General features: G+C 57.2%; 1 protein-coding gene across 1 annotated transcript in view; it reads right to left on the reverse strand.

The window, feature by feature from the left end:
• The window catches only part of FSD1 (fibronectin type III and SPRY domain containing 1), a 14,561-nt gene that overhangs the window by 3,367 nt on the left and 619 nt on the right, over positions 1–10,575 (reverse strand). The window contains exons 2-7 of the mRNA XM_021715735.1: positions 10,064–10,086; positions 9,775–9,896; positions 7,719–7,928; positions 3,948–4,046; positions 3,042–3,201; positions 2,606–2,685 (exon numbers count right to left, since the gene is read on the reverse strand). Coding sequence (XP_021571410.1) covers positions 2,606–2,685; positions 3,042–3,201; positions 3,948–4,046; positions 7,719–7,928; positions 9,775–9,889 — 664 coding nt within the window. The 5' untranslated portion in view covers positions 9,890–9,896; positions 10,064–10,086. The remainder of the gene's footprint in view (positions 1–2,605; positions 2,686–3,041; positions 3,202–3,947; positions 4,047–7,718; positions 7,929–9,774; positions 9,897–10,063; positions 10,087–10,575) is intronic.

The following is a 10,575-nucleotide window of genomic DNA, read 5'->3' on the forward strand; positions in this document are numbered from 1 at the left end:
ACTCTGCGCCGCAGCGGTTCCCCGGCCGTTCCTCAGTCTCAGGTACTCCCTCCAGACAATCCCCCGGCCCAGAAGTCCCCCCGGCACCCCTGGGCCCCAGCTGTTCCCACCAGCTACTCCTTGGGCCTCAGCTGTTCCCTCCAGACACTCCTCAGGCCCAGCAGTTCCCGCCAGCTACTCCTTGGGCCTCAGCTGTTCCCTCCAGACACTCCTCAGGCCCAGCAGTTCCCGCCAGCTACTCCTTGGGCCTCAGCTGTTCCCTCCAGACACTCCTCAGGCCCAGCAGTTCCCACCAGCTACTCCTTGGGCCTCAGCTATTCCCTCCAGACACTCCTCAGGTCCCAGCAATTCCCACCAGCTACTCCTTGGGCCTCAGCTATTCCCTCCAGATACTCCTCAGGCCCCAGCAATTCCCACCAGCTACTCCTTGGGCCTCAGCTCTTCCCCCCAGACACTCCTCAGACCCCAGCAATTCCCCCCAGATACTCCTCAGGTCCCAGCCATTCCCTCCAGGTAATTCTCAGGCCCCAGCTATTCCCTCCAAATAATCCTCAGGCCCGAGCTATTCCCCCAGATAACCCTTGGGCCCCACTATTCCTGGGGGCCAAGATTGAAGTCATTCCCTCCAGATATTCCTTCAGCCTCAGCTATTCCCTCCAGGTATTTCTTGGACCTGAGGTATTCCCCAGGCTTTATCGACCCCCTCTAGAGATTCACGAAGCCCAGATACTCTATAAGCTCCAATTAGTCCTTTCAGCTTCTTCTTTTTTTTCTTTTTTTTTGAGCTGGAGTCTCAATCTGTCACCCAGACTGGAGTGCAGTGGCCGCTCCCGGCCACCGCAGCCTCAACCCGCTGGGCTCCAGCGATCCTTCCGCCTCAGCCTTCCGAGTAGCCAGAATTACAGGTGCGCGCTACCATGCCCAGCTGATTTTTGATTTATTGTAGAGATGAGGTCTTGCCAAGTTGCCCAGGCGGGTCTTGAACCCGCGGGCTCAGGCAGTCCACTCACCTCAGCCTCCCAAGGGCGCAGAATTGCAGGCTGAGCCACCGAGCCCGGCTCCCTTTCAGCTTCTTTACAAGCCCAAGCTGCACCTTTCAGATACTTCCAGGTCTTATAAACTTCCTCCAGGTCCTCCCTATGTTCAGATACTTCCCAGTTCTTCCCAGAAACTAGATGGGCCTCACACTCTCACTCTTGGAAAACCCACAGTGTCCCCACAGGCCTCAAGTCTTCCTTGAATCCAAATACTCCTGATTCCCAGGACTGGCAGAGGCCAGCTACTCCCCAGGACTCAGTGGCTCCTTCCTGTCACTCTGGAGATCCAGATTCTACCCAGACCCCAAATCCTGGTGGAGGGAAGATGCTCCCATGCCTCAGCTACTTCTGAGGCCTGGAGATCCTCCAGGTGACCCCCAAGTCAGTTACTCTCTAGGCCTCAGCTCCTCCTGCAATCCAGATACTCCTCAAGCCTCAAGTGCTCTCCCCCGGTACCCTCGGAGTTGTGATACTCCTTGGTTTCAGCTCCACTCAGAGTTCAGATCCTCTCCAGAGCGCTGCTAATCCCCGAGATCCTCCCCAGGTCCAAGTTCCGGATTCTTGACACCTCAGCTATGCCCCTGAAACGCAGCTGCTCCTTGAGCTTCAGCTTCTCACACGCCTGCCCCTCCCGGATCACAGCTCATCTCCATACACCATCTCTGCTCCTCCCCAGATAAATTTCTTCTCCAGGTCTCCTGGAGGCTCCTCCCTGACCTCAGCTACTCCCCCCAACCACCCAGCCCCGAGAACCTTCCAGGGACTCGCTCTTCCTTGCCCTCGCTCTCAAATCTTGGCAACTCCGAAGATCCCCCATATCTTCCTCCCCAAAACCCCACTTACCATCCATCCCTGGGGCTCCCCAGAAAATCTAGATCCTCCACAGAACCATCATGTCCTCTCTAGCTTATCCCCAAGCCTCAGCTACTCCCCAGCTTCCGCATCCCGCCCCAAACCACATAATAACGACCACAATGGCTTCCTCATAGCTCAGCCTTTTTCCTCCAGATCTCTTCTGGAAAGTCGTACTCCCTCCAGTTCCTCCACTGACTCCAGCTTCTCCTTCACAGGCTGCGATCATCCTTATGGCGCCACCCACTCTCCCAGTGGCTCCTGTGACACCAGCTACTCTCTCTGGCTCCTCCACACCCCCTGAGCCACGCCCCCAGACCCCTCCCTCGCTTCAGCCCCAACATAAACCGAGCTGCACCCCAGACACCCTTCTCCCCAGCTCCTCCTCAAGTCCCAGCTGCTCCCCGAGTCCCAGCTACTCCCCACGCCCCAGCTACTCCTCAAATCCCAGCTGCTCCACGGAGCCCAGGAAATCGCCCCCAAGCGTCTCCTCAGTTGCTCCTCAGGAGTCCGGAGCCGCTTTCCCGAGCTCCATAAGCGCCGCCCCCCACCCCAGCAATCCCTCCTCCCCAAACGCTCCCACCGCCACCGCGGCGCACAGAACAAGACGTGTCCCAAGACCCTTCCCAGGGACGCTTTGTGGGCAGCTGCTTGTCTCCTCAAAGGAGTCTCCGCCCGCCCCCACCCCTAGGGCCTGCCCGGATGCCCCTCCTTACCCAACACCGTGTAAGACTCAGCGGTGAAGCGGTCGCGGCCCCCACGGCCTGAGGGCATCCGCTTGGGCGATGGGATACCTCTGTGGGGGCAGGAGGTGGGGGGGGCTCAGTTCAGCCCTCACCTCCCCCAGGAGAAGGCCTCCCTCTCCTCCCCAGTCACCGAGGGAGTTTGGTCCCCCTCGGAATTGGACTTCTTCTGTACCCTGAGCCCCTGACATTCATGTCAGCACATGCTTATGCCCTTTCGCATCCGGAAGACTCCTATTCAACCGTCAGCACCCCATTCAAAGTCTCTTCTCCCCTCGTTCGCTCTCTGGGCTCCTCCAGCCCCGAGTCCCCACCTCCACCCCAGCTCTGATTCCACTGGGTTCTGTGTCCCCGAGTCGGGCTTCATCTCCCCGTACCAGAGACTCGGGGAGGGCAGGAGGCAGGCTACCTGGCTGGGGAGTTGACGGGAGACGCCGTCCGTCCCTTGCCATCTTTCTCGCGGGCCTTGATATCCTGCACCTTCCCGCCCATGGCGTCCCACTCCACGGAGAGATCGTCCACCCGCAGGTTCTGGTGGGATGTGGACGCGTCCAGGCGGAACATGAACGCTGGGGCCGCGCAGGCGTGGGAGTCACAGAGAGACACAGAGAGACAGACAGTGACCAAGACAGACCGGGACAGGGACAGAGAACCAAAAGAGGTGAGGAGACTGTGTCCGAGACAGAGAGACTGACAGAGGCTCAGAGACAGAGAGATAGACAGGCAAGCAGAAAGACACGAAGACAGACAGCACGGGGACTGCTGAGGGGACAGACCATGGAGCCGGGGGGTGGAGGCTGCAGGTTCTTGCTTGGGCCTCCCAGATCTGGAGGCATTTTCAGCCTATCACGCGACCCTGTGCTTCCGCCCAGGATTAATACTAGGAAAGGGGCTGGGCGATGGCGTGAGGGAGCAAGGCTAGACAGCAGAGGAACTTCCTACCAGAGCACGCAAAGAGGTCACTATGGGAGGCTGTAAATCTGTCCTTAGTCTTAATATCCTGTCCCCAGCTGTACAGAGGACTTACCTACTTTTTTTGAAAGCAAAAGAGAGTACGTGTGTGTATGTGTCTAAAAACTGTCCAGACACACTGGCATCAACTTCAGAAACAAAGAACAAAAGCGGGGTTATAGCAGCCATGCAGCTAAGGAAGCCACTGTGGACTGGGCTTTGAGCTTCCTGGCGGCCAAGGTAACAAAGGCCACAGGACCCTGATTAGAGGACTCTCGAGGCACATGGGTCTCTGGGGGTCTGGGACGGGGGGCCACGGAGGGGCCATGGAGTCAGGGATAGGGTGAGGGCGGGAGTCAGTCACCTGGTGTCTCCAGGGTCACCGGCTCGGAGAACTCGCCCGCCACTGCCTTGTTACAAGCCCTCACCCGGAAGTTCATGTATTTCATGTCAAACTTGAGACCTGGGGGCCAAGAGAGTGACTTCTGAGACTCTGAGCAACGGGTTAAAGCCCAACGTGTTCCACGGTCATTCCAGCACCGAGCCAAGCATGGGGGCTCACGCCTGTAAGCTCAGAACTTTGGGAGGCTGAAGCAGGAGAACTGCTTGAGGCCGGGAATTCAAGACCAGTACTGGCAACACAGCAAGACCGCCATCTCTATAAGATAAAGTTTCAAACTTTGGTCGAACTCGGTGCCTCAGTCCGTCATCCTGGCACACTGGGAGGCCGAGGCGAGTGGATGGCCTGAGCCCGTGGGTTCGAGACCCGCCTGGGCAACTTGGCGAGACCCCGTCTCTACACGAAATCAAAAATTAGCCGGGTGTGGTGGCACGTGCCTGTGGTTCCAGCTTCTAGGAAGGCTGAGGCGGAAGGATGGCTGGAGCCCAGCAGGTCGAGGCTGCAGTAGCCATGAGCGTGCCGCTGTACTCCAGCCTGGGCCACAGAGTGAGATCCCAAAAAGAAAAATAAAAATAAGCCGGGCTCGGTGGCTCAGCCTGTACTCCTGTGCCTTGGGAGGCCGAGGTGAGTGGATTGTCTGAGCCTGCAGGTTCGAGACCCGCCTGGGCAACTTGGTGAGACCTCATCTCTACAATAAATTAAAAAAATCAGCTGGGCGTGGTAGCGTGCACCTGTAGTTCCGGCTACACGGAAGGCTGAGGCGGAAGGATCGCCGGAGCCCGGCAGGTCGAGGCTGCGGTGGCCGGGAGCGGCCACTGCACTCCAGTCTGGGCGACAGAGTGAGACCCCGACTCAAAAAAATAAATAAAAATAAATAAATAAGATCTTTTCACTCCCTTTCTGTCCTTTCCTCTTTTTTTCTTTTCTTTTCTTTCATACCAATTCACTCCATCACATCCATTTCACAGTTCTTTTGTTTGTTTGTTTGTTTGTTTGCTTGTTTTGAGTTGGAGTCTCACTCTGTCACCCAGCCTGGATGATCGTTCTGCCTCAGCCCTCCAAGTAGCTGGAACCACAGGCGTGAGTCACCATGCCAGGCTAATTTTTTGATTTATTGTAGAGACAAGGTCTCACCAAGTTGCCCCGGGTGGTCTCGAACCCCTCTTGCCTCGGCCTCCCAAAGGGCTGGAATTACAGAATGAGTCACCGTGCCTGACACCTCCCAGTTTTGACATTGACCTAGATGGGTCTTTGCTGTATTTTTCTGTTTTGACAGCTTTCTGGGAATCTATGATAATTTCTTTCTTTATATTTTTTTAGAGACAGGGTCTGAGCCGGGCTCAGTGGCTCAGCCTGTAATCCCATGACTTTGGGAGGCTGAGGTGAGTGGATTGCCTGAGCCCGCGGGTTCGAGACCCGCCTGGGCAGCGGGACCTCATCTCTACAATAAAGAAAAAAAAAATTAGCCGGGTGTGGTAGCGCGCGCCTGTAGTTCCAGCTACTCGGAAGGCTGAGGCGGAAGGATCGCCGGAGCCCAGCAGGTCGAGGCTGCGGTGGCCGGGAGCGGCCACTGCACTCCAGTCTGGGCAACAGAGTGAGACTCCGACTCAAAAAAAAAAAAAAGAGACAGGGTCTGGCTCTATCACCTGGGCATTGCAGCCTCCAACTCCTGTGCCCAAGCAATCCTCCTGCCTTAGCCTCGTGAGTAGCTGAGACTACAGGCACACACCTTTACACCCAGCTCTTTTTTTTTTCTTGAGTTAGAGTCTCATTCTATTACCCAGGATGGAGTACAGTGGCATGCTCATGGCCACCGGAGCCTGGTTTGACTCTCTTTTCCTTTAAATTTAGCCGGGCCCAGTGGCTCACGCCTGTAAGCCCAGCACTTGGGGAGGCGGAGGCGTGAGGATTGCCTGAGCCCAGGGGTTTGAGACCAGCCTGAACAACAAGGGGAGACCTGGTCTCGACAATAAAGATTAAAAAAAAAAAGTTAGCCGGGCGTGGTGGCGCACACCTGCTGTTCCAGTTACTTGGAAGGCTGAAGCAGAAGGATCGCCTGAGCCCAGAAAGTCGAGGCAGCGGTGGCCATGAGTGAGCCACCGCACTCCAACCTGGGCGACAGAGTGAGACTCCAACTCAAAAAAAAATTTTTTTTTTGGTAGCAGTCAGGCATGGTGGCTCATAGTTAAAATTCCAGCACTTTGGGAGGTGGTACCACGAGGATTGCCTGAGCCCAGGGTTTGGAGACCAGCCTGGGCCAACTGCTGAGACCTCATCTCTACAACAAATTTTTTTTAAAAATTAGCTCGGTGTGGTGGTGGGCGCCTATAGTTCCAGCTACTTGGAAAGCTGAGGCGGAAGGATCACCGGAGCCCAGCAGGTCAACACTGGGGTGGCCGTGAGTGTGCATGCCATTGCACTCCAGCCTGGGCGAAGGAGTGAGACTCCAACTCAAAAAATAAAAAACAAAATTATAATAACGGGGTTCTTGCTATGTTACCCAGCATGGCCTTGAACTCCTGGCCTCAAGAGATCCTCCCTCCTCAGCCTCCCAAGTGCTAAGATGACAGGCATGAGCCACCACACCAGCCTATACTTATTTCAAAATTAAAAGTTACAACAGAACAAAACAAAACCAAAAGGCAGGCGTGCTGGGAGGAGCAGTTGGTGCAATCCTATTTAAAAAAATAAAAGGGGGTGTGTTTATTTTGATTCTCATGCAAAGGATAAACCAATGACTGTTCTCAGGGCCTCTTGGCTGGCTGGTGACATTTTCCCCCCTGCAATTAGCATGCTCGTTATTAATCATGTATGCTAATTACAGATAACTAGTGGGCTGATTACAGCCCAGGAGCAGCTAGTGCATGGTGACAGTTAATCTGTCAGCAAATCTCTCCCGCCCAAGCGTTCCCCTGGGTCAGGACAGCTTTTTAAGCTCATTGGTTTTCCCTCCTGCAGACCTTCCCTCAACCAGCTATGTGGATTCCCCAAGGTTTTTTATTTTATTTTATTTTATTTCATTATTTTATTTTATTTTATTTTATTTTTGAATTGGAGTCTCACTGTGTCGCCCAGGCTGGAGTGCAGTGGCACACTCTCGGCCACCCCAGCGTCGACCTGCTGGGCTCCGGGGATCCTTCCACCCCAGCCTTCCAAGTAGCTGGAACCACAGGCACGCACCACCACGTCCGGCTAATTTTTTGACTTCGTGTAGCGACGAGGTCTCGCCAAGTTGCCCAGGCTGGTCTCGAACCCCTGAGCTCAGGCAATCCTCCTATCTCCCAAAGTGCTGGGATTACAGGTGTGAGCCTGGCAGGAGGAGATTTTTGTCTGTTTTGGAGGCCAGCACCCAGCGACTCAGGAGGCTGAGGCACGGGGATTGCTTGAGGCCAGGCGTTGCACACCAGCCTGGGCAACATACCAAGACCCCATCTCTAAGAAAAAGAAAAAAGAAAAAAAGTGAGCAGGTAAGGGTGGCTTCACGTCCTGTGACTCATCTGTAAAATGACGGTTGATAAGCATGCCCTTGACATATAAGCATGAGGCTTAGCATATAGTGAGCACTTCAAAAGTGCTGTAATGCTGTCATCAATACCGTCCTCATTATTATTACTTTCTGATACTGCAGACCAGCCCAGGCTGCTTTCAGCCATGAACCAGGCCCCGGTGACTAAAGGTGAGACCTGTGGGCGGGGGGCCAGATGTGGCGGGGGGTCAGCAGCAGTCCGCGCTTACCGGTCAGCGTGTACTCGGTCTGCCGAATGCCCTCGATGACCATCCAGGGCTGGTCCTCCTTGAGGCGGGGCGGGCCCTCGAAGTTGGTCCGCCGGTACTCCAGCACGTAGTGGTCGATCTTGCGGTCCTCGTCCGGCATGCGCCACACCAGGGCCACGCAGTTGTCCGCCACCCGGGACTCGGCCAGGTCGATCACGGGGGCGCCGGGCACTGCCCGGAGCCGAGGGAGGCGGGGTCAGGGTCCTGTGCCCGCCCCGCCCACCCACATGATGGACAGTCGTGGGGGCGGGGCCTCTGGATGCTGGGTCCCCGGGCAGGGCGCCCTCAAGGTTCCACTGAGGGGCCGGGGGTGTGGCGGAGCCTTCGGGACTCTGCCATTCGAAGGCAGAACTTTCCAGAATTCTCTACCAACTGGGGGCGTGGCTTCCTCTGAGGCCCCATCATGGGGGGAGGGGTGTTCTCCCAGCCCAGTTCCTCTGGGAGGCGTGGCCTTCTGGGGGCGCCACCATTGGGAACACGGGTTTCTCAGGCCAGCCCTTGGTGGGGGCGGCCTTCTCATGGCTCCACCCAGGGGCGGGGCTTCCCGAGGGCGCCACCCCCAAGGGGGCGTGGCAGTCTCATGGCTCCTCCCAGTGGTGGGGCTTCATAAAGATCATCGCCCCCAAGGAGGCGTGGTATTCTCATGGCTCCACCCAGGAGCGGGGCTTCATGAGGATGCCAACCCCCAAGGGGGCGTGGTCATCTCGTGGCTCCTCCCAGGGGTGGGGCCTCACGAGGCCACCACTCCCTATAGGGCATGGTATTTTTTTTTTTTTTTTTGAGTTGGAGTCTCACTCTGTCGCCCAGACTGGAGTGCAGTGGCCGCTCCCGGCCACCGCAGCCTCGACCTGCCGGGCTCCGGCGATCCTTCCGCCTCCGCCTTCCGAGTAGCCGGAACTACAGGCGCGCGCTACCACACCCGGCTAATTTTTTTTGATTTATTGTAGAGCTGAGGTCTAGCCAAGTTGCCAGGCAGGTCTCGAACCCGCGGGCTCAGGCGGGCCTTCACAAGGATTCCACCCCCAATGGGGCGTGGCATTCTCACCCAGGGGCGGGGGCACAAAGACTCCACCCCCAATAGGACAAGGTATTCTCACGGCCAGGGGTGGGGCTTCATAAGGACCACAGCTCCAGTGGGGCGTGGCATTCTCATGGCTCCACCCAGGGGCGGGGCTTCACGAGGACGCCAGCCCCCTGTGGGGGCGTGGTCATCTCATGGCTCCTCCCAGGGGTGGGGCTTCACGCGGCCTCCACTCCCTACAGGGCATGGTATTCTTGCGAATTCATTCAGGGCGGGCCTTCACAGGGATCCCACCCCCAATGGGGCGTGGCATTCTCACCCAGAGGTGGGGGCACGAGGACTCCACCCCCAATAGGACATGGTATTCTCACGGCCAGGGGTGGGGCTTCATAAGGACCACAGCTCCAGTGGGGCGTGGCATTCTCATGGCTCCACCCAGGGGCGGGGCTTCACGAGGATGCCAGCCCCCGAGGGGGCGTGGTCATCTCATGGCTCCTCCCAGGGGTGGGGCTTCACGCGGCCTCCACTCCCTACAGGGCATGGTATTCTTGCGAATTCATTCAGGGCGGGCCTTCACAGGGATCCCACCCCCAAGGGGCGTGGCATTCTCACCCAGGGGCGGGGGCACGAGGACTCCACCCCCAATAGGGCATGGTATTCTCGGGGCTCCACGCAGGGGTGGGGATTCATGGAAACTCCATCCAAACAGGGCATGATCTTCTCATGGCTCGGCTCCCGATACAGCGTGGTATTCTCAGGGCTCCACCCAGGGGCGGGGCTTCACCAGGACCACAGCCCCAGTGGGGCGTGGTATTCTCATGACTCCGCCCAGGGAGGGGTTTCACCCGAACCCCACCCCCGGTGGGCGCGGCATTGCCATGGCTCCACCCCAGGCGGGGTCTTCCTTCCTGGGATTCAAAAGTCCCGGCTCAGGGCCTCCCCGCCTCCCTGGGCACTGCCCTGACGCCCGGGCGCTGCAGCCAGTTCCTCTCTCACCCGGCAGGAACTTGAGCGCCTGTAGCATCTGCCGCTCCTGTGCAAAGTCCACCATGAGGTGACTCATGTTGTCGCTGACCTTGGCTTTCAACGACAGCCGGAAGGCTGGGGCCATGGTCACGCTGCAGGGAAGGAGACAGAGGCAGCCTGCGGGCAGACGTCTCGGGGGGCCCGGGCCTGGTCATCTACGGGTCAGGGGAAGGCCCTTCTCCCCTAGGCTCTCGTCCAGGACTCTGGGCTGCGGCACCCTCCTCACTGGGCTGTCCCCACTGTCCCGTGGGCCTCTTACCCGTCTTTGATTTGCTTGGCAGCCTGGAGAGGGGGACAGAATACGATTCAGAGACTTGTCACTACCGAAGCACAGTTCCCCAGCACCGGGGGAGAATCCCTGGTCTTTCCTCCTGCTCATCTGTGCCCTGGAGAGACAGGACAGCAAAGCCAGGCCCCCGCCCTCACCCCCACCACCTGCCCAGTGCCCAGGACATGCGGTAAAAATACAGGGCGCCCAGTGAAACTGGCATTTTGGATAAACCACGAGTAGGGTCCATGCACTATTTGGGATATATTGATAGTAAAAAAAAAAAAAAATCACTGATAAATTTGAATTTCAAATCAATGACAACCCCTTTCTTGGGGTGTCCTGTGCCATCTTGGAAATATACTTATGCTAAATATCGCATGGGTGGGTCATACTTATGCTACTTGTTCACCTATAAATGCTGATCCAGAGAGCTCTGGTGCGACCATGGCTCACCCTAGTCTCCACCTCCTGGGCACAGGCGATCCTCCCGCCTTGGTCTC

Source organism: Carlito syrichta, unplaced genomic scaffold (genome assembly GCF_000164805.1).
Source record: "Carlito syrichta isolate Samal-C Ts95f unplaced genomic scaffold, Tarsius_syrichta-2.0.1 Scaffold101994, whole genome shotgun sequence".
In the NCBI taxonomy this organism is placed as follows: Eukaryota; Metazoa; Chordata; class Mammalia; order Primates; family Tarsiidae; genus Carlito; species Carlito syrichta.